This window comes from Ambystoma mexicanum, chromosome 1p (genome assembly GCF_040938575.1).
Source record: "Ambystoma mexicanum isolate Mex_15411 chromosome 1p, UKY_AmexF1_1, whole genome shotgun sequence".
In the NCBI taxonomy this organism is placed as follows: Eukaryota; Metazoa; Chordata; class Amphibia; order Caudata; family Ambystomatidae; genus Ambystoma; species Ambystoma mexicanum.
The window spans coordinates 332,834,251-332,858,527 of NC_090921.1; the positions used below are offsets into that span (position 1 = coordinate 332,834,251).

Sequence of the window (24,277 nt, forward strand, 5' to 3'; positions counted from 1 at the left end):
GATCTTACTCATTGCTTTGCTTAGATGTTCCAAATGGTACTCCGTATCGGGTGGCCCCTAATTTTCCATTGGATTCTTTTGAGCGGTCCATAGCCATTCTGATACTGTGGCCGGCGAGAAGTAATGATTATCCATATGGCCTCATTGGAGGTGTTTGTGGTCGCGTAAGTGTAGGATAAGGATACGTAGTTGTGAGACTTTATAATATGTTCGCAGGTCAGGGAGACCTACTCCTCCTTTGTCTTTGGGGAGCGTCAGAGTATCGTATGCGATCCTCGCCTTCTTCCCTTGCCAGAGGAACCTGAGCATACGTTTTTTGGCTTCCTGAAAGAATGCATTTAGTATCTCGATGGGTAACATCTGAAAAGGGTACAGGAATCGGGGGAGGCATACCATTTTGATGGCGTTAATCGGTCCTAACCACGAAATCGTGAGCTTGTTCCACCTTTTCAGATCCGCCGAGAAACTCTGGAGGAGGGGAGGAAAGTTAGCTTCGTATAGTTCCGTTAAGTTTTTAGTGATCTGGATGCACAAGTATTTCAGCGCGGAGTGCTCGAGTTTGAGGCCTACGGGCAAACACTTGGTTTAATTTTCCTCTTTCGTTCCTTGTAGAGGGAACAGTATTGATTTAGTTTTGTTCACTTTGAACCCAGAGAGTTGGCCATATTCTTAGAGCGTGAGGGACAGATACAGAGGGGTTGGTTATGTGTAAAAGTATGTTGTCAGCATAGAACGCTATCTTGTATTCTTTCGTTCCCAATCGTATGCCTTCTATTCTAGAATCGGATCGTATATTTTGGGCTAGAGGTTCTAGGGAGAGCGCAAAAGGAATTGCAGAGAGGGGACATCCCTGTCTGGTTCCAAGTTCCATTTCAAACCATCTGGAGTATTCCCCATTAACAGAAATAGATGCCTTTGGGGATGTGTATATCGCCCGTATTCCCTTCCTAAATCGCGGCCCTATCCCCACCTTGCGGAGGACTGCCCTCAGGAATTCCCACTCTACTCTATCAAAGGCCTTTTCTGCGTCTATCGACAATAGGGCCGGGTCACCCGGTACTTCTAGTGATGAGTGGATGAGATGGAGAGTTTTGCGCATGGTGTCAGCCCCTTGCCTATCCAATATAAATCCGACTTGGTCATTATGTATGAGGTGGGGGATCATTACCTCCAGTCGGGTGGCTAATACCCTGGTATAGATTTTGGCATCTAGATTGAGTAAGGAGATTGGGCGGTATGATCCGCAATGTTTGGGATTCCTTCCTTCCTTTGGGATCACTGTTATGAGCGCCTTCGTAAAGGAGTCAGGGGCTGTCCCTGTTTCTAATATCTCATTAAAGAGCTCTGTCAAAAATGGTGTTAGCTGAGCGCTGAAGGTTTTATAAAACCCAGCGGTATAACCGTCCTCTCCGGGGGATTTGCCTATCGTTAGCCTTTTAATTGCCTCTTGGACCTCAGGTTCAGATATCGGAGATTCTAGAAGCTCGGTTTCTGAGTGCGATATTTTGGGCATATCTATTAAGGAGAGGTAGTGATCTGTGTCTGATTGTCCGGGGGTCACTTACGGGGGGGTATATCGTCTCGTAGAAGTTGGCAAAACTCTCTGGGATGGTATGGTGGGTGCGGGTGGGTCGTAGGATTTTCTTCAATTATCTCTTTAACTTTCCGCTCTGCCCTTTGCTCTCTGAGTCTGGCCGCCAATAGTGCATCGGCCTTGTCCCCTTTCTCGTAAAATTTCTGTTTAAGGAATCTGTGTTTGCGCACAATTTGTTTGTGTTCCAATAGTCTTAGTTCTTCCCTTTTACGTTGTGCTATGTTTATGCTGTTGCGGTCCATGCCTCGGTGTCCCCTGTTGTCGCTTTACAATTGGCATATTTCAGATCTAAGTCTGTGCTCTATGATCTTTCTCTCTCTCTCTCTCTTCTTGGTAGATCCTGCACGTATCAGGATACCTCTCCAGGTGGCCTTACCCGCCTCCCATATCGTTTGCTTGGAGACTTCACCGTTGTTATTTAATTTGAAATATTCCTCAATTTCAGTTTCAATTTTGAAGACTGCATCTTTCCATAGGCGTTCGATACATCGCCACTCTCCCCCCCCCCCCCCCCCCTTGACCCCCCCAACCCCACAAGACGGGTAAGTCTGCCCATCGTATATCTAACACGACCATGTCATGGTCTGACCATGTTATCGGAATTATTTCCGATAGCGTCGTGGTATCGAGGAGATCCCTGGTAAGATATAAGTAATCGATTTGGGTGAATGTTTTGTGCGGATTGGAGTAGAATGTATAGCCGCTTTCATTAGGATGTTTGATTCTCCACACGTCTTGTAGGTCATATACCTCCATTATGTCGGATAGCTCAGTGCGATCACTTCTTGTTTGGTTTCTTGCCTCGGATTGCCTGGTTCCCAGTCTCTGGTCGGGTCTGCCCATTGGTTAAAGTCCCCTTTGAGAACAACTTGGCCAGATGCTTCTAACATTATTTTGCATATTGTCTTTTCTAGAAACTTGGCTTGCCCTGCATTGGGAGAGTATATTACCGCAATTGTTACTTTTACCTTTGTGATTTTCCCAGATATCAGGAGGGCACGCCCACTTATATCAGACAAGGTCTTGTCTACTTCTAAATTGATTACTTTCTTGATCGTGATTCCCACCCCTCCCTTCCTGAGTTGGCCGGAACCCCAGAATTCCTTTCCCCCTCTTTTCCTGAGTATAGATCTTTCTTCCCCTTGGCAAACTTTGTCTCTTGTAGGAGAAGAATGTCAATTTGAGATCTACGGAATTCCCTCGCCACTAGTGATCTCTTGCTCAGTGAGTTCAGTCCTTTCACGTTAAGTGTTCCTATCCTAAGGGACTCTCTACCCTTCTTTTCTTCAATTGGTGCCATTATCAGGGCTTTTTGGTTGCAGGTTTGTGACCCATGTCGAGTGGATATAGTGTACATAAGGACCCACGTCGTCTTGAGTAATCTGATGTATTGCCAATATTGCTAGATCCTTTGCCCAGTTCTTGTCTGCCCAGCCCCCCCCTCACCCCCCACCCTTCCCAAATTGACAGCGTCCGTGTAAACCCAGGTAAAGACACAGGTCCTGCATCGAACCACCTTTGGGGACCGTTACTGCATGTCCCCATGATTATTGTAACATCATAGTCTTGATTGAGCCCCCTTTCGCTCCCCCCCCCCCTCGTTTACATGCCCCGATTCTCTTTTGTGCCTGTTCCTCCTTTCCCAGTTCGGGTCATTAACGTGTGTAATGAAATATGTCATCTTACCGGTGCTTCAGTTTGTCAGGTCTCTCCCCCTGGAGGGGTGTTGCCTCTCTGGAATTTCCTCCATCCCTTGACATGTTTCCTTCTGGGGCCCTGTATACGCCATCCTCTTTCTTCTCGGCATGGGTCTCCCCGCTCGTGTTCCTCTGTGCGTGGTCCAAGGAGGTCGGAGATACACGCCTTGATCTCCCTCTCTGAGCTCAGCTTGATTTTGTTTCCATTGTATTCGAAGGAGAGGGAGAAGGGGTATCGCCACCTATGTTATGTTCTTTTCTTTCAGATGTTTGGTGAGGGGTCCGCACATGCGTCAGAGTACCAAGGTCATGGATGATAGATCTTGATATATCGATATTTGGGAGCCTTGGAAGGCAATTGAATAGCTACCTCTCCCTTTCTCGAAGATCCTGGTTTTATCCTGAAAGCGATGAAATCGAGCAAGGACAGATCTTGGTCCGCCTGGGGACACTCCGGCTCTGTGTATCCTCTCCGTTTTGGGTTCATCAACCACGTCGTCAGTGATTAATGATATCATGCAAGGTGTTCTTCAGATCACTCTCTGTCTCCCCATCTCGTTCTGGGATTCCGAAAATTCTCAGGTTGTTCCGTCTCTCCTGGTTTTCCAAGTCATCAAGCTTGAGTTTGAAGTTTTCTTCACGCTGTTCCAGTTCGGTCATCCGTTGATTGAGCTGTGCTTCGAGGGTGTCTATGGACGCTTGATTGTTATCGACCCCTTCCAGCCTCTCCCCTTCCAGCCTCTCCTCCATGGTGTCTAGGCGTTGGGTGATCTTGTCTATTTTGGAGCCAATGCTGGCATCCATATTTTTTATTTCGCCCAACAAGGCGGCAATGTCCCCTTTGGTAGCTGCTGATTCACTCACCGGAGTGTTTTGGTTCGCCATGCTAGGATCACGGTTCTCGGCGGGAGTCGAGGCGTAGGAGAACGGTGCTAGTTTCTCTCTTATGTCCATTGGTTCTCGCGGAATTGTGGTTGGGGGCAGAGGAGGCACACGCCCCTGATTCGGGGGCCCAACCCTCTGCACTCTGATGGCGGTGGTCTTGACTAGTTCGTTAGGCGAGGTGTCCTTGGTGTGTTTGTTGGTATGCCCAGGGTATGCATAGCATATTAACATGTATGGGTTACCCGGGGGTCTTTCTAATTAGTTTTCAGGTCTGACGATGCTTTGGGGGTGTTTTCTTGTTGTGCGAGGTTCAGGGGTAAAGGTTCGTACCTTCTCGGCTCCTTGTTCCAGACTGGGTAGGCCCGTGTATGGAGACCGTGTTGCTTGCCAGTTGCAGATGGTGTTAGTGGGGGTGGCATAAAACATTCTCTCCTTCGATACTGTGTGCTCCTTAATTTGTCACCCAGCTCATCTTGGTAGGCTGTGAAAGTGGGCTGCTGTGTACGCTTCTGGAAAGCGTATCTTGGTTGACCGTGTGGTCTTCTGGGGGATCCAGAGCGCGTATTTCTTTCTGGGCTGGGGTCCTAGGCCCCGCGCCTGTAGGCTCCCTGAGGAGTTGGATCGTTACTCATACGGGAGGGTAGGGAGGGAAACCCCCCGACTGGGTCCACGCGGCCGGCAGGAGAGGGGCCGGCGGTTCGATCAGGGAATGCAGGACGAGAGCTCTGTGAGCGCGGCCTTGTGCCGTGAAAGTCCTCTGTGCCTCCGCTCCTGGGGGGGAGGAAGAGGTGGGGGAGGTACGTACTGCTGCCGCGTGTTCCGCGGTATTAAGCGATGGACGCTTAATGCGTGCGCTGTGTGATAGCGCACCGCGTGCTGTTCACCGGGTGGGTGGGTGGGGAGGGGAGTAGGGGCCTACCATCGCCCAGCTCCAGGCGTTGTCCCAGGGCCCAGTCCGACACCGCTCCTCCGAAGCTCCACCAACTCGACCCAGATTGCTACGTCTCTCTTGCAGCAAGGAACGTCGCTGGGAATATGAACGTCCCCACAGGGTATCGGGTCCTTTCGAGCCTTCCTCGTTCCTCCGACTCAGGGTCTGCCTTCAATTGTTGCGCAGGTCCCTGCGAGGAGGCCTCGGAGCCGCTCTGCGCGGCGTCCTCTTAAAAGACAATTTCTCGGGTTTGCAGAGGCCGATTTCGATCAGGTTTTCGGTCAACTTGAGGGGAGGGGGGTCCTCAGCTGACAGCATGCCAGTTTTGAATCTCGGGGGGGGGGGGGGGGTCGTGAAGGTGGGAGCTCAATCCTTCCTTAGGGACCGAGTGTAATGGAGCTCACACCGTGCACCCCCTGGTGGCCAATCCCTTTGTGTGTTTTTACCGCGGGCTACGTTCGCAGCTGCAGTAAAGCACCCATGGGTGCCCATTTGGGCCCGGTCTTCTTTTTTTGCCATTTCTTGATGGAAAGGTTCTTCTTTAGATTTACTCTGCGTGCCAAACCAGGTTTGGTCTTTGTTCGTTTTATCCTTGGCGGGATTCACAAGTGAAGCCCATCCTCTGGCTCCAGAATGTCTGGCGGGGGCAGCAAGTGAAGGAGGTGCCCGAAACTCCCTGTGCTTAATCCACTTGGCTACAGAAATGCACCCAAAGGTGATTTGCTGGCTGGCTGTCCTTGGAGGACAGCCACCCTACTGTGTGATTGACAGCTAGGCTGGAATGAATGGGAGAAACCTGCATAAAAGGCAAGGCTTTTTGACTTGGAAGGCAGAGTTGACCACTGTACGAAGGAATCCGAAGAACAGCTTGGAAGAGACGACTGCTGCAACTCCTGGACCGTTGGTTTGCCTGGTGAAGCTCTGCTGTTGTGCTGAAGCTCCGAATTCGCCTAGACTAGAGAAGCCTTGCAAGGACGACTTCTCCCCTTGCGTTGGTGGGACCAATCAACCCCAAAGTGAACTCGTCTGGACATCCTCTCTGAGCTGGCTGTACTTCTGCTGCTGCTGCTGGAACCGAAGTGCCAGGGAGAGGAACATCAGATTGAGTGCATCGCTTTTAACTCGGACCAGAGTTCCTGGAAGATCTTCTGAACTCCCAGGAAGCAGGACTGACCAAGCCTGAGCCACCTCAAAAGAATGCTGGACCCCATATGCGAGGAACGTCCAGATTGGTAGCCGAGAACCACAGTGGTGCAATCTTCTGAGTGGCAAGGAGCTGAAACCGCGAAGTGCCACTGAAATGAAGTTTGCCCTTTGCTGATGACTGTCCCATTGCAGTGCATGAATGTCCCCACGACTGAGGCCCAGGAACAACAGCATCTGCAGAGCTGCACAGGAACAGAAGCCAGCTGGAAAAATTTCTTCTAACCAAAGGTACTGTAAAACTAAGGGGACTTACCTCTTGTTGTGTAGCCTTACTTGTTCTCCGTTGAGACTTGTCTTAATTGCTTTTGCAGAGTTGCTTGCAGCTTTTGCACCTCACAAGCCTCCCAGCTTGTGGCCCTACTTTGATTCTACTTTTTCTAATCAGACTTCTAAAACATGGTGCAAGACTTTTATTTACCTGCAAGAAGTGTTCCAGTACACCTAGACTCTTGTTCAATTAACATGGACTGGCCTGGCTCCCTGAAAGACTCTTCTTCCCTCTGACTTTGTGTTTTACCTTTCCTCCAGGAAAGGGTTAGTTTACTTTGCATTGAGGATTCAAAGGTACTTGCCTGCTTAAGAATATTTGTGTACCTATTATTTTATTCTTGAACCTTTTCTTTGACACCAATCTCAGTATTGCTCTAAATGTGCCAGTGATATATTAATGTCAAGTGTCCTCGTTATTTCAGTCACCTCAGGGTGTAGGAATAATCTGTGTGCCATCCCAAATGGGTACTTGCTGATTTAGAGAAACGAGTGTATATTTTGTAGTGTATTTGTGTGTTACTGTTATATTGCTCCCTTCTGAAGAAGGCTTAATTCAACTGTCTGTTAAATAAATGAATAATTGTTTAATCAAAAAACCTTGACTGTAAGAGTTTATTTGATTACTTGTCACCGTAGACCTCTGTGTAAGAACACTACTGCTCACATTGAGATAAGCACTACTGCTCTTGAGATAAGCCTGGATGCTCAGCCACACTACCAACCTGTATAGTACAGACATATACCAAAGGTTGGGTTCCTATTGCCAGGAGGTCAAGGTTGCTGTACCCAAAGGGTACTGCACACAATCTTGCCTAACAACCGCATACTGGCTCGAGGTCCCAGGTTATTGGTGTATTGCAGCCCCGCAAGGTTGCTGCGTGGGATGGCTCAAAATGCAAGTCTTCGTGAGTCTAGGAAGTCTCACCAGACTCTTGGTTGCGGTCGTTATTTTTGGGAGTCCCTGGCAGGCTCAGTTTACACAGCAGGCTCCCCGGTCGCTGGAAATCGTCTCCGCTGCTTTTCCAAGTGAAAGACTTTTGGAGTGAAAAGAACTTTGTGTTATATTTGTAGCAACACTTGGCTATTGAAAGAACTTTTTTGATTTGAAATTTGGTTTAGAAAATCTTGAATTAATCCTGGAGAAGGGGGAATCCGACCCTGTTTACAATGATACATGGTTTCAAAGTTTGTTTGAATATATAACTGTTTTGTTGAGTTTTAATGGCCATATAATCTTGTTGTATGTACAAGTGTGAGGGACAGATACCTTTGGATATTAGAGTGTTTTCCTTTTAGTCTTAGTTCAACAGGTAGGGAAATCCTCATTATGTTGGGGACAGCGAGGCGTTGATCTCACCGCTATTTAATAAAATGGCTACTTGTGGGAAAACTGTATCTACTGGTCCATCTCACATTTCTGACCCCTCACAGTAGTAAGACCAAAACCCCATACCTGGATCATTTCCGGACAATATGTGAAACAGAACTGTGTATTTGAATTCCAATACGCTGTAGGAGTACACTATTTGATTGCGAGTAGAACAAATCCCTATATTATTGTAAAGTACCCTTTGTAAATGTGTTACTATTGTATTTGTGGGATTTAGTTTAAAAGTAAACTGGTTAATTACAATGTATTTTTCTCACTTTTGTGTTCCTAGGAACAAATCGCAAAGGATTTGCTTTCAGGAGAAGAGGAGGAGGAGACGCAGTCATCAGCAGATGAGTTGACCCCATCTGTGACTTCCCATGCGGCTTCCGACCTCTTCGCCAGCACTACTGGCTGTAAGATATCCTGGTTTACTTTAAGATGGCCTATATTTAATAATTTTTTGGTAATGAGTAATTGTATTGCCAATAATTTAGTGTTCATATCATGAAAAACTCATGATGCAGTAATGGTGCTGTCTATTCCTCCACTTGCCCCCTGATTCCCCTTCATTCTTCTTCCAAAGTCTGGGCCTAATTGTTTGAGTGCATTTTTAACTAAATCGCTCACTTGTATGACCCGCGGAGAGCTCTCTCAGTGGAAAACTTCAGACTGAGAATTCCATAGTAGAGCACGAAGATTATTAAAAGGGTTTTTTAGAACCTACTCTGAGAGATTCTGAGAAGCAGACTTAAAGGTGCAACTGGCGTTAGGACAGTTGGCTTAGTAAAACCATTGAACTGAGACAGTACACAACTCCACTCTTAGTATAAGGCTGTTAGGTAAGATTTTCATAGTAATGATAAATCTTTCTGACATGTGTGGACCCCAGAACATTTAGCTTTTACAGATGGATTCTTTTTCGTTATACCTCTGAGTGGGAACCTTTTCCCACACTCACCTAATCTGTTACTCTTTTTATGGGTGTAATTTTTAAGGCTCTCCATAGTGTCTTTTAAAAGTTATCCGCTTTGACAACTTTTTGATAATACATGCCTATTGTTGCTGGGTTGCCCTAGGGTCTCCCCTTTTAATTGTCTCAGGCTAACCTTGTGAGAACTACAGTTCCCAAGGGTAGAAAGGATCTTTGGATCCCTTTTACATTTTATTTGGTGAAACCAACACACCCCACCTGTTCACTCTAAAACTGTAACAATTATGTTACAAGGACAAACTTACCTTTTAATGGGTGGTGGCAGTGAAACTTTTTATTCATTTGGTGTACCTTAACCGCGGGCTGTGTGCACAGCTCTCGAAAAGGCACCTATGCGTGTTCATTTTACCAAATGGCCCGGTCTTGTTTTTTCGCCATTTTAGTGTTCCTTGTCCATTCTTGTTCCTTCCCCTGACATCCAGGGCAGAATTACTTTGTGTAATTTTTATCTTTGGTGAGAGTCCTGTGGACTCCCCACCCAGGCTCCAGAGTGTCTGTGTAGGCAGGAAGTGCAGGAGGCGTCCAGAACTCTGTAGCCCTGTGTCTTCCAGCCTGAGTGCGCGATTCTAGTTCAAACTGGAAGGCTGGCTGTCCTGGAAGGATTGCCAACCCCCCACCCCCAAGTTTGAATGTTGCAAGGCTGTTTGATTGGCTGAGTTTCTGCATAAGTGTCCGAACCTGGAACCTGAAGAGGTAGTCGACCACTGGAACCAAAACCGAAGAAGATGATAAAGGAAAAGCGACTGAGATGATTTCCATTGGCCGGAGAACCGGCTGTGTAACCGGAGCCTGCTGTAGCCATTCTTTCCAATCGCCATGGGGACTCCGTAAATGACGACCCCGACCCAGAGCCTGGTGAGACCCACTAGACCCAAGAAGACCTGCATTTTGAGCCATCCCACGCCGTGCTGCGACCTTGCGGAGCTGCACGCCATTGGGACCTCAAGCCATTGTGCAGTGCACAGTCTTCCGAATTCTGAATCTCGCTGAAACTTCGTGGGCATCCTGCTGGAGCTTCAGAGACGCGATTTTAGTCCGAAAGGTCCCTTCACCAGAGTGCTGGACCTTTGTAACGACGAGAATCCGACCAGCGATATTCTGTCTTATTCTGTGCTCCTGAAAAGGCCCCGAATCCAGCTGCGAGGAAAACCTTGCCTAGAGCCTTCACCGTTGATGCCGGCTGCAAAGTCCCTTCCAAGGTCCTGTTTTCAGTCACCATGACAAGGAATCCACTGACCAGGTTTTTGGCTGTAGATCCTGAAGTCGTCCTGCTACAAAATCTTCTTCTGTGCTGAGGTACTGTGCTGGCTTGGGTATTTACTTACCTTAAGTCTCTTGTGATTCCTGTTTAGTTTTGGGGTGTTTCTGTGATTGGGAGTCCTCTCATCCAGTGCACCCAGGCCCCTGCTGGAATCCTCCTGTGGTTTCTTCTATGAAGCCCCAGGACCCTCAACTAACTGTAAAGTAAAAAGCTCAGCTGTTTGAACAGTCTTTCTTAGGAACTCTGACATTTGCTACTTAAGAACCTATCCTGACCTGCCTGTTGGGCACTAGACCCTAGTGACTCCCCTTCTGCCACTGAGAACACACAGGCTCCAAGAATAAGGGAAAGACTTCTGAGGATTGGGCCTTTTGCCTAGAAAAGAGAGTACGTGTTTAAAAGTTACTAACTTGAATAAGAAGTTGGCTGGTAACTGTAACTCTGAGAGTGAGCAGCTACAAAAGTTATCTTGTGCATTCCAAAAAGAATATGTAAGGTTATTATTTACCTTAGAAATGTTCTGCTATTCTGAAAAGTATAAGTAACATCTTTCTTTCCTTCGAAACTGTTTCGCCATTCTAACAGAAAGTAGATGTAAGATTATATTACTCAGCTGTGAATAGGTTGTGCCTCTTCCCAAAAGCAATGCTGTTGTTTTCACTTCACTATTCCTGTTAGGATAAATGTTTGAGTTTCCCCATCTGGGTCGAGCTTTCACTGACTTGCTGTTAGCCTGTCCAGAATATGTCTGCATTAGGTTTTACCTACCTAGAATAACTGTCATTCATAAAATGTAACACTGGGTTTTGCTTTTCCTGGTCTGTTTTAGACAGACACAAAAACAGTCTTAGGTTTATACCTGCCTTAAGTTGCTTATAGCTCCTGTAAAAAGTTTATAGTTAGTTATTGCTTCCCTTAGTCTGTGAACTGAAAATCAACTGTAATGTTACACCCCAACGTCCGACTCCCGTAGAATAACTGTGTTATTCTGAATCCGAGTTATAGGTTTATACTGTTCCTAGAATCTGTGTTTCACTAGATCAGAAAAGTATATTGTCCAGTTGATATGACTATGTGATTTCTTGCTGAGCGTCATGGTACAACAGATAGGGTCTACCACCCTGGTATTACTGAAAGTAATCTAAAATGAACGATTGGTTTTGCTTTCCCTAGAACTCCCGTTAGGTGTTCCAAATATATGCTTTGGTCTGTGTACCTTCAAGCATAGTGTTGTGTTGTTCTATAATGTGTTTATAATGTTAAAGGATATTTGTACCGTGCACTATCACCACTGGAGTGGTCCCCTGGCGCTCTGGCGGTTCTGGAAATAAAAGGGAGGCGGGGGTGAGTTAGTGGAGGTAAGCTGGAAAAGTGCACGGGAGCAGTGATGTGCTGTTGGCAGCCTCAACCCGGTAACTCCGTTGGCTGGGCTTGGGGTGTTTTCCGGTCGGTAGTAGTTGTGTGCTGTTGTGCAATCTGGTGGTTTGTTTTGTTGTTGCAGTGTAGTGAAGTTTGTGCGGATTGTTGTGTTAAAGGTTTGTGGTTGTGTTTGGTTAGAATTTGAGTGGTGTATGCAGAGGGGTGAAACTGTTAGTGGGTTGGTTACTTGGGCAAATGCCAACATTCGCAACTCCATCTAAGTGCGGCACGTGCCAGCAACCACAACTCACCCGGGTGCGGCATATGCCAACCATCACAACTCCATCCAGGCGCTGCACATGTCGACATTCGCGGTCCCATCCTGATTATGGCGCCGCTAATGCGTGCATGCGCGGCATCTGCCATCATTCACAAGTCTATCCTGGCCCAGCCCATGCCAATATGATCTGTGATAGTACTTATTTCCACACTATTTATCTGGGCCTACTTGTATTTAAATAACCCATGTATCTTTACAATACATAGTGGTTCTGTGCTTCTTTGGACCATTTGTATTACAATTTCATTTGTACTGATTGTATAGCCCTCTCTCCCTCCTAAGATAAGTCTGGCTGCTCAGCCTACGCTACCATGAACTCGGGTGGTACAGCCGTATACTAAGAGTGGAGTATTATACTGCCTCCGTTTAATGGTTTTACTAAGCCCTTAGTTGGACTTCAGAAAAAATGTCCTAACATGCAGAAGTAGAAAAGCATTGCAGAAGCTGTAACACTTGCCAATTGTCTGGCAAGAGTGGAACTAAGAATGTTGCACCTTTAGTGCCCCTCCCAGTTGTGGGAGTCCCTTTTGAGATGGTATGGATTGACATTGTTGGTCCCCCAGACCCTCCAACCTCCTCGGGCAACCAGTTAATCCTAGTTGTTGGGGACCAATCCACTAGATATCCTGAGGCTATACCTATGAGATCTGTTAGAGCCCAGGCACTTGCTAAGGCTTTACTTGGTATAGTTACCAGAGTAGGTTTTTTAAGGAGGTAGTATCTGACGGGGTCAAATTGTATAACGGGTCAAATTGTATGTTGCACTATATGCAAGCCATGTGGAAAACATGTGGGGTCACCTACACATTCTCACTATCCTACCATCCCCAAACCAGTGTGTTGGTGGAAAGGTTTAACAGAACCATGAAGAGCATGATGGGTGCTTTACAGGAACCCTTTAGAAGAAAGTGAGACCTTCACCTGCCATGCCTTCTTTTTGCTTACAGAGAGGTTCCTCAAGCTTTAGTGGGCTAAGAAAGGGCCATTTGGCCCTGGTTAAGGCTGGAGAGTGCTCCTCCCTTAAAGCCAGTACAAATTACTGACTATGTGCTAGGCCTCAGACAGATGATGGCACACATGGCTGAGGCTTCAGAACACATGAAGGCTGGTAAAGCATTGGCACGAACAGAAGGCTAACATGGTCGAGTTTACTCCAGACCAACTAGTTCTAGATATGGTCCCAATAAAGAGTTTTCCAGGACAAGTGGACAGGACCCTTCAAGATTGTAGCCAAGCTTGGAGAGGTCAATTATCTGGTGTACTTGGGCAACCCAAGTAGGCCTCTAAGGTCTTTCACACCAACCGACTGAAAGCCTATGTCCCTAGACAAGAGATTGGAGATTTGCTTCTAGCTTCTGATCAAGAAGAAGTGGAGAGTGAGCCTCTCCCAGATCTTCTAAAAGGACACCCTTCAGATGGGTCTATAGAAGGAGTTAAACTCTTCTAATCTGACACTGCAGCAGGAGTGCAAGTCTCTGTTAAGTCAGTTTGCCCCTCTGTTCCCACTGACACTTGGCTTTACCCCCTGGGGGTCAACATGACATTGACACTGTTGACAGTGTCCCTGTGAAAAGCAGGGGCTACAGAATGTCAAATCATGCGAGGAATCCCATCTAGGGAAGAGGTCAATAAGATACTTTCACGCTCCACAGTCCATGGACAATTCCAGTTGTACTAGTACCAACAGCAGGAACCAAAGAACAAAGTTTCTGCATGGACTGTAGGGCCTTGGATTCAGTTACAAAAACTGATTCCCATTGTTTGCCAAGGACTGATAAACAGGTGGATAAGCTGGGTATAGCTAGATTCCTCAGTACATTTGACTGGACACGTGATTATTGGCAGATTGCCATGACTGACCATGCCAAGGGAAAGACAGTTTTTTCTACGCCACAAGGCCTGTATACATGTAAGGTCATAACCTTTGGTCTGAAAAATGCACCTGCCACTTTTCAGAGAACAGTGAATCATGTTTGAATGGGTTGGAGAACTTCTGCATGGCATAGCTGGAGGATGACATAGCAGTATTCTGCCCCACTTGGGAGAAGTGTTGCAGGCTATTAAACAGGCCAATCTGACCATCAAAGTAAGTAAATGTCAAGTTGAACAGTGTAAAGTGGTCTACCATGGGCATGAGGTAGGAGGAGGTGAGATGAGGCCCTTGCATAGCAAAGTACAAGCTGTACAAGACTGGGCCACTCCTACTACGCAAAACACAAGTAAGAGCCTTCCTAGGACTCTCAGAATATTATATAAATTGCATAAAGAACTATGCAACCATAGATTCTCCCTTGAATACTGTCTTCTCCAAAATAACCCAAGAAGGTAATGTAAGGAAGGCATGGTATCAACAGTAAGACCGACACAAGTGACCACAGTTCAAGGGTGTTTATTGAACTTCAACAAGGGTTTGATAAACACCTGTCTAATCCTAAATCTACAGATGAGAGCAAGCTACGACCATCACATAATAATAACGCAGTCCTAGTGTTGTCTTGTCAAAATAAAGGGGCTTATACTAAAAAACGTATTGCCAATCCTTACCTTTAAATACAAATAGTGTGGGGTAGTGTTTATGAAAATGAGTCAGGTGTTCACAAAAATGATATGTCAGGATGTTCAGGCCGTTGGCCTCCCTTTCCCACATTTTCAGCACGGGACAAGGCGGTTCACTCGAGCGTAGCACAATATCTGGCTTCTTTAGCACGAGGATACAGTTCAATCATTAGCAGAAGGGCCTTCTGTACCCAAGTCTCTTCATGCAGAGTGCCTGATATGACAAATGAACAAAGTTATTTTCTGCTTACAAGTACTCGATTCAGATGGTTCACTATTCACCCTGGATCCCTCTCCCTCAGCCAGGCTCAGATCCCTTTAATACAACAATCGTCTCTTTGGATCCCCCTCTTCAGGGCTGAGATCCTCTTTCACAGTGTTCCTAGAATATTCTTTCTTGGGTGACTCACAATTCACCCCAGATCTCCCTCAGCCGGGTTAGGACCAATTTCAGTTAGCATCAATTATTGAAGACTTTCGGATGTGCACAGAGTTTGTCATGACCCATTGCAGGTTTGCAATGCCGTTTTACATTTGCCACCTTTCAGTTTAATATCTTACAGAGACTGGTCCCATTCAGGTACTCTGGCAGACAAAGGACAGTGGGGGTGGAATACTCCTAACCCACTTCCTGCCTGCCCAGACACTCTGGAGCCTAGGCGGGGACACCCAAGAATTCCTGCCAAAGGAAAAACACACACCCCAGTCTCCCCCTCCCAGAATGGTGGTAAAAGGGCTGCCCTCCCAGGATGGTAGAAGAAAGGCTGACAAAGTACAACCACACTAGTAATGGTGAAAAAAGAAGAAAGGCCCCAAGTTAGTACTCGGGTGCTCCTATTGTGCACTACCGGGGCTATGGACATAGCCTGCGGTAGAAAAATCACACAATAGTAGGTAGGACACGTCCACTGCCACCAGCCATAACTGGGAGTTTGTCTGTGACTACAAGGTCACAGGAGCAGAGAGAGGGGAGATACTAGGTATCCCTTTGGCACTCCACATAAGGTGGTGTGTGCCAATGCTTCAGACTATAAAGTTTTAGTAGTGATACTAAGCACTGTAGTTACTCTAGTATAACGAAAAGAATCTCAAAGGAGGACCCTAAGGACCCCCCACTACAGTGCCAATGAGGAGCTGTGTGCAACAATATTAAAATACAGATGCTTTGAAGAGTTATGGAGGAAAATAGACTCCACAGGACAGGTAAAATACAATGAATAGGAATGAATGAGTGGAAAAAAGGTCCACTCATTAAGGTTTTCAGAAAAAGGTCTAGCGTAAAGTGCTGGGGTTCTTACTATGATGGGGGAAGAAGCATACACATGATAAATCTCCCTAACAGTAAGTTGAGAGAAAATAAAAAGGGAAGCCCATGGGGCAACCCATCAACACTGCACAGAAAGTACTGTGGGCTGCAATAATAAAATGTAGATGACAAAACGTTATAGGAAAGGATGGGTGGAGGAAAAGGTTCCCACTCACTTAAGAACATAGAAAAAGAATCCCCAATTCCAGCAAAAGTGCTGGTCTCTTACATGTGAAGGTGATTTGGCATATAAATAAAAATGTACACCAGCAGTGTGCCATCCATGTTTGCCTGCTAAGCTGCCAGTTTCTGTAGTGTGCAAGTTCCTCTGTCATCCTAGAGCCATTGCCAATTCCCTGTGTAACTGGTTCCTACAATTTGTCCTGTAAAGAAAGAAGCGTTTACTTACCAGGTTGTTCTGCTTTCCATAAGTGTTTTCAGTAACCAATATGTAAACACTTACCTCTGCGCCCTGGTTTGGCAGGTTATTAAAGCTACTCAAGCCTCGGGTCCCCATTTTCGTTGGCTTCTGAGCCTTGAACCACATGTCCGATTATTTAAAATTAGGTCTTCACTGGTGTCCCCTGGGGTTGCTTGCATTCTTCTAGGTACATGTGGGAAGGAACTGAGACTTCTCTTGCTTTTCATCCTAACTGCAGGTCAGCCTACAGACTTTGACCGGTATATACCTATGGGTTACTTTTAACCCATAAGTGACTCTGCAAGGTACATATCTGGACTCTGGAGTTCTCCACCAAGCCTTGGAATGTTAGTGACTCCCCTGATAAATTAGTGATTTTCAATCTATATAGTGCACTACTGCCTATGATATACATTGTATCATTGAGTGTTGCTACTGTTTTCCACCTTGGAGTATAAGACTGCCTTCTCGGCCTAGGCTAGGGCCTGTCTTGCTAAAATATATCCTGAACTTTGGTAGCCTTCCTGGCTGTGTTGGTCATTGTGTTCCCACTGATAAATTAATAATTGTTTATTCAAGAAAACTTGTGTGTACGTGTTTATTTGAATACTAGTCACTGTTAATCTCTTTGTAACTCCCATACAGCTCACATTGACCCCTCTTGAGATAGGCCTGGCTGCTCAGCCACACTACCAACCTGTATAGTACAGCCTTATACCAAAGGTTGGGTTCCTATTGCAAGGAGGTCAAGGTTATTGTAGTGCACCCTAAGCCTGACTACTTTGCTACAGTTACCATTGGAGAGTCTAGTCTTTACTTTTGGATGACGCACTGTTCCACCATTCGGTTGGATAGAATGCTCTTACCTGAGAGCTGTTTTAAAAAAAAAAAAAAAAAAGTCCCTTGCAAATTTTATAAAGTGTTAAACTGTAGCATCAATCATCCTGCTTCCTTCCTGAGAGTTTTACCGCTGCCAGATTTCTTCTAGGGTAGTCGGGTAGACAGACTTGAGGGCAACACTCTTGCTTAATTGTGGATGGGTCTTTCTCACACATTGAATGCAGTGCTGAGGAAATCCACCGGAACCCCTCTCGCACCATACATATTCTTTTAAATAGTTAGTAATTCATTGGTTATGAATGATATCCTTGATGGTGAAACCTTTCCTTTGACCGATTTTGAGAGATAGTGGCGAGGCCCTCGCAATATGTGGTTGTTGTTTATCTGAGAAATGTGAAATGAACGTATGCATGCCTCTGGTGTATAACGTGAGACCGAAGGTTGATGGAAGTATGGTTATTTGAGGCTGTTCATGAGATAACCAACTGTGAGGTGAATAGCAATGTTTCAAATTGTTACTGAATAGGCCCTGGGGAAGAGAAGTATATCTCCTGCCATCATGAAAGAGATCCTTAATTTGTTGGGCAGGACATCCATGTCAAATACCAACTCTTGGAGTTGAGGTGACCGTGAAAACTTGTACTGTTGTGTGAGGGGGATTCACTCCCCATGATGACCTTATCTGAGAATAATTCACTTCATGTCTTTCCTAATAGCCAATTACCTGGTAGATGAAGACAAGGATACCTCCTCAGCTGCCTCCACTGCTTCATCTGATGATTCTCTTCCATCCAACGAGTATAAGAAGGTGAGAAGTCCAGAATCCTCTTCTCTGCTATACTCTGAGACCTGTGCGGTAATATATACCACCAAGCAGTGTCCCTGCAGTGATAACAAAGGCCATTCATATGTGGGTCTCAATGCCATGATTACTGTTTATGATGTTTGGTAGGAAAGATTTGTCTTTACTGCATCTTTCCTTCCACTTGTATGGACCTCCCAAACCTTTTTCTTTTATTTTTGATCCTGACCTGTACCTTTTGCAGTGAAGTCTTAAGCTTCACTACACTGTCTTTTGCTCATCTGTTATGGGGAAACTGACATGTTCTTCAGGCTGGGAAACATTGTTTCCTTTAGTCTTGCGACTTTGTTACTAATTTTGTAACGTGTTATTACTTGTGGTAACTTTTAATCATTGTACGATGCATCTTACAATGCAGTACAATGGGGTACACTTTTTGTTTTACCCTAGACTAACACTCAAAGGGTTTCTGGTTAATGTAGGTGTGCTAAATGGACAAGTTGGTGGCAGCAGTGCCTTTTTTACCATTTTTGGTGCTTTTCGTTTTAGCCTTACCACATTTATCGTGTTTGGGATAATTTTAATTTCTGTGCCAATTCCCTTTAACCTTAGAGACCCCCAGCTCTTTTGCTGGATTCAGGGCTTTTTAATCCTTATTCATGAGTGAGTGGGACCTTTTTCTCACTCCCTCATGTGTAATACTGACAATGATTTTCTATGTTACTTACTGCTTTTGCATTGTGACACACAGCACCTTTTGTGCAGTGCCATTGAGAAGTCCTTTGGACTTCTCTTAATGTATAACTACATTCTCCTGGGTGAACTACTGTTCCCAAGATTAGTAAGATGACCCCTGTCTTACTTACCTTTACTTTATGGGACCAGCACACACAACCCATGTGGAGTGCTGAGAGGGTTACATAGTAATTCCGTTAACCCATTTATCATGTAACATTTTGTTACATCAGCTCATTTGAATGGCTGGTGGCAGTGGTTTCTTGTTTTACTACCAAGTGACCTGTATCTGCAGGCTGATACCTCAGCTGCAGGGTGACCATTTTCCCAAAATGGCCCCTGCCTTCTTTTTTTCGCCATTTCTTGTTCGTTTCTTCTAGGCTTTTACTCTGTTGTTTTCAGCAGATCTGAGTCCTTTGTGTAGTTTGCCTTTGGCGGGCTCCAGCCCCCCCAAAGCCCGCCCAGGCTCCAGTGTGTCTGGAAAGGCAGGAAGTGTGGGAGGGTCCCGAAACGTCCCTGTCCTTTTGTTTCTAGTTGTCCTTGAGTGAACCAGTTCCAAATGGCCGACTGGCTGTCCTGGAGGTCAGCCACCCTTCTGTGTGATTGACAGCCTAGGGCTATGGATGAATGGGAACTTGCATAAAAACGGCGCGAAGCAGAGTGCGCAGGAGTGTTGACAGTGTTGGAGACCCTGTGGATTGTGTGCTCCATTCACCTCTTTGTGCAAGAAAGTTTGTTTTCACCATCATAAACCCTGCCTCAGTCGCGTAGTGACGCGGAGTGCGCAGGAGTGTTGACAGTGTTGCTAGTGGTGCCTGGGTGTGCGCGGTGTAGTGCGAAATCCCCTTGTGGTTGACTGCACAGCTGCACTTGCACGCGACCCGTCTCTCGTGCCCCGTGCCCTGTGCCATTCAAAAGCGTGCGCACAATGAACATGTTGGGGCCCAGAACCTCAGGACTTGATCTGAACGGCAAAGTTTTGCACCTCCATCACAGGAGAAGCTGGGGGCGCACATCCGCTCACTCGGTGGCAACGTCGTTTTCTGGCTGCCGGAGGCAGAGAGATGACCGAGTATCATGCGGTTCCCTTGGTAAGTTGTAGTAGGCCCCGAAAAAGGACCTGGTAATTTCTTTGATTGCCAGGTCAGCAGTTCGCCTGTATTTTCTGGGTTAAAGCTACCATCAATAACAAAAGCAACTGATGATGTTAATTATGAGGGAGAGCCCCGGCCTGAGTGTATGGGTAATGTCGCGCCTGAAGTGCTGTCTGCTGACCTGTCTGGTCATGCAGAGAGCCGGCGGAATGCAAATATCAATCGAACTACAACTCTCTTTCAAAACTAAACAGCTGAACCTCCAATTATTAAGACCCTACAGTCCCTACAGTCTTTGGCTGCACGTGCGCTGTCTTGTGCCAAGGTTCTAAATAAGGGGACGGAGGCTGACTCCGACTGTGAAGTCGCCTACATAGAGGACTTGCTCACCTGTAAGGCTACCAGTGAAGATATGTGTACACATTCTTACATTATCTCTGCTCAATTAGAACTATGTTTAGCCGACAGTCCTCGATGTGAAATGACGGCTGATGATGAAACCGCTGCACCGCACAATATTGTCTGGACTAGCTCGGCAACTTTACCAGACAAGTCATTTTGCAGTGCGGGGAGTCCAAATCGACATAGCTCAATTGCCGCAGTCGATAAGGTATTGAAAGATCTAATTGAAATGCCAGACTGGGAAGCCATCAAATTTCCGAAAATATGGGGGAAACATCAGCCAATGAATATTCACAAGAGCATGATGTGAGTGTCCAAGTGACGAAGACGAAGAATGTACCACGACGACTAACTGAAGAACGTGGATAAAATGAGAAACAGAATCTGTGGCTGAAACTTATGGTGAAAAGGAAAAGACTTGAATCGATAACTGAAAATTATGTAACCGACTCGCAAAAAAGACATGTTAAGAAAACACCTAGGTGGTCAGAATGGTGAAGCAGTGGATTATCACTTGACCTCGTCCCCAGTTGGTGCAAACACAGCTGAATTATCCATAAAGAATAGAAACGTTTGGAAGAAAAAATCTAAGACACTGGTCAAGGAACAACAATAAAAAAATAAAAAAAAACCTTCAAATCCAAAACATGGCGGAATGTCTTTCCAAACAGATCACCAAAGATCTAAATATATTGATAATGGCTGCACACACCATATCTATGTCGCCATATTTGAAATTATACGAACAACGCAATGAGAATATTAAAGACCAGACAACTCTCTTAGCCATACTGAACACGAAAATGATAAACATTGAGTAAGACTTGATTATGGCCAAACGAGTCCTTTCAGGCGAACATTTGAGATCTGAGGCAAATGTGAGGATAATTCTGGAGCACACTAAAAACAGTGCGACCGACAAACGCCTGTTCGCAGAAGTAGCTCGAGAAGCAATTGCTCTGTTGAAATCGCAAAAGCTGAATTCTATAACAACGGACCAGGCGACTAAAGAGAGGGAAGAGTCACATTACCAGTGTTGAGTTAATAACAGCTACAAACCATGTTGATCGGAATGCTCAAATAGCGGTACAAGATATGGATAAAGCTGTGGGCTCAAGTGCACTGGGGATGAGCAGTGTCGTTGTTGCAGTTAGGGACCTATGTAGTGAAGGACATCCGCAGAAATGCAAACAGAAACTGAAACGATTAAGCGGAGCTGATCGTCACAGAGCTAATGATGACTGTTTCAGTGATGCAGGGGACAGAGGAGCTCCAGTAAGAACAGAGGGTGCATTACAGGTTGCGATAAGAAATAGAAACAGAATCTCCATCAACTGCCCTTAGAACCCTCTGGATGTGCCAGAGATTCAACTTCAGAATTCTCTGGATGTACCAGAGATGCATCCTCCCCTGGAGTAGCTATGGAGAGCCTTGCTGCACCCTCTGTAAATCTGCTTGATCCTAAAGATGCTCTGGAGAGACAGTGTCAATGTAATATAGTCTCTGTCACTGATAGGTGTCGAAGTTTATTCGAGTGAGAAAGTTGTGGCAACTTCGAAAGAATTGTTTCCAATTTTCAATCGAAAAAAAGCAGAGACTGCAAAAAATAATATCTCAGAAGACACAATGGCCGGAAAAAAATCAAAGAATATGAGAAAAAGAACATCTCAAAAAAGATAGTGTGCGATCATTTTTAAGGAGTATTAAAGGCTTCAGCATTAACACAACCTCCAATAAAATATGTGGAGATAAAGTAAATGCTGGCCCCTGCAGCCAAATGAGATCTGCACCTGCTGAACAAAAAAAATGGTAATGAAGTAGAAAAATGCACCATAACTGAGGATGATCGCTCCCCAGAAGATCTGCTTGATCTTTCGACTTATGAAAACTGTGAAGGTGACAAAAGTGGCTGGACCGAGATCCCTGACACTGCACTGAATGATGAGTCTTCGTCTGTAAGTGCACCTATAAACATAGATCTCGGTCCGTCCCTGAAAGAAAAGAAGTCGACTACAGGCGAGGAAACTCTTAAGAAGCATCCTCCTCCATGTGATATCCCAATTACAAAAATTCAGCGTCTGGCAGTCGAGGAACCTACATCCCTTTAAAGATGTGTTATTATGGAACCAAGAAATCAGGATGGTATCATTCCACATTTAGCAGTGGAGCCTCCTGTTAAATGTATTACGCTAGAGCCAAAAGAGCGTAAATTGCAGCCGTTAAGAACCGGGAAGACCATGATCCGAAGAGAGCATCTCGCAACTTGGACCTGCGAAAATATGAGCAAGAATTTCTTGCTCTAGAGGCAAAAATGGCGCTAATGGACGTTGGTTTAATCAAAGCGATTCCTAACATCGGAGCAGAGACCAGGAACATTGAAACCAAAATATCTGAGTCCAATCCTCAACAACAGACAAGATGCCCATCGCTCAAACAAAAGAAACATTTTGACTTTTACCAACCAACGACTGAGATAATCCAGACAAATGCAAAGGCCAACGTAGCACCCAGCAAAGTTCCTTGCCGCCAAGCCCGAAGTGATACAAAAATGGGGAAATATCTCTTGTGACTGGCCTGAATAGAGAAAGAAAAGGATGGTCTCATACTAAACGGGAAAAATGTGATGATGTTGTTCCATCATATTCCGTAATTAAGAACTGTGGTTTCCGAGGACATTCAAGTCGTGGAATTTCAAGATGAAAAAAAAGACTGTGTAATATTGCACATGGCTTCAAAAATCATTTGTGATTCCCTGCTGAATATTGGCACCCTCTCGAACTCCTTAGGGTTCGACATTAATGAAACCTGGAAACCAAAGGAGCTGGAACAGTTTATGAAAGGTGACTTATCGCCAGAACTTAAATCTGTAACATGTTACAGATCTGCAAATCGAGCTGAAGAAAGTAGTTATAAATGCAAAATTGTCTCTCCTAAGAGACAAATTAATGGTGACAAACAAGCGCCGGAAAAAGATCTGATTAGAATCACGATTGTTAAAGTAGACGCCACAACTCGGAAGAATTCCTCACCCTCAAGTGAGGATCATGATTGGACCTGGGTTGCCAAATCCATCAATATTCCAAAAGATAGCTAATGCTTAAAGACCAACGATCTAGGAAAAATATGCATTGCCTCTTGGAACAAACGAGGACACATGCACCTTTTTGAACCAATGAATTGGAGGATATAGATATACTATGTCTGCAAGAGACGTGGTTAATGAAGATACCAATTGCGGATGGCTTCGAGATTGCTTTTAATCAAGCAATCCAAGGGAACAAAGGATGTCCCATGTCTGGGATGTTCACCCTTGCCAAAACTTAAAGTGGTGTACGCATTCTATCCTCTATTAATTTGTCACTGTACATACAAGTCACTAAGGTCAAACTCCCGACGACATCTCTGAAAGCAGAGAATATACTGATACTGGTAAATATTTACTGGCAACATGCTGCAATCCAACCTGAAAACTTTGAGTCCATTTCGGAAATTATTTGCAACATCAAGACCAATGAAAAGGAGGCCAACATTCTGATATGTGGAGACCTTAATATAAGTTGCTTGCAAAATAAGATCGGAAATATCCATGGTGATAAGAAAACTCATGCTGACCAAGCGGCTGTGTCTTGGATGCTTGAAATGAAAGCATGGAATCTAAAGATGTTGAATGGAGAAACTTCTGGAGATGGTCCAGCGCAATCCACTTGGCAAAGGAATCTACTAAGATCAACCATCGATTTACATGTTTGTAACCGAAAGACTAAGATGTGAGGTCACGCTTTTAAAAATTATTGAAATGGATTCAAGCGATCACTGTGTACTAAAAATTTACTTGAAGGCACAACAAACTAAAGGAACCGCTGTCGTCGCAAGTAGAGACTTAGTGGTTGGACCCGGCCGCAATCGGTTACGGCTTAACATAAATAATGTTAAATCCCTGTTAAAATCATTGGAGGAAAAATCAGAAGCGGAGAAAATCGAATATACTACCCTCCTAGAGACCTACCGAGAGAGGCAAACTCTGAGGGCGAGGCCTGACTTCATAAAGTTACATGCATGGGATAAAGAGCTTGTCTTAAAGAAAAGAAAAGCTGAATAAAGCACTAAGAATGCTCAAAAACAAGCCGGACCTAAATAGTAAAATCGGGGAAAAACAACTAAAACAAACCTTTAAAAACTGGTTGATTAGCCGCAAACATATCATGCTACAATAAG

General features: G+C 45.2%; 1 protein-coding gene across 2 annotated transcripts in view; it reads left to right on the forward strand.

Moving 5' to 3' along the window:
* MIER2 (MIER family member 2) overlaps nt 1-24,277 on the forward strand; it is a 311,956-nt gene that overhangs the window by 108,162 nt on the left and 179,517 nt on the right. For both annotated transcript variants that reach the window (XM_069648110.1, XM_069648116.1), the window contains exons 5-6: nt 8,245-8,368; nt 17,746-17,837. In XM_069648110.1, the coding sequence (XP_069504211.1) occupies nt 8,245-8,368; nt 17,746-17,837 (216 nt within the window). The remainder of the gene's footprint in view (nt 1-8,244; nt 8,369-17,745; nt 17,838-24,277) is intronic.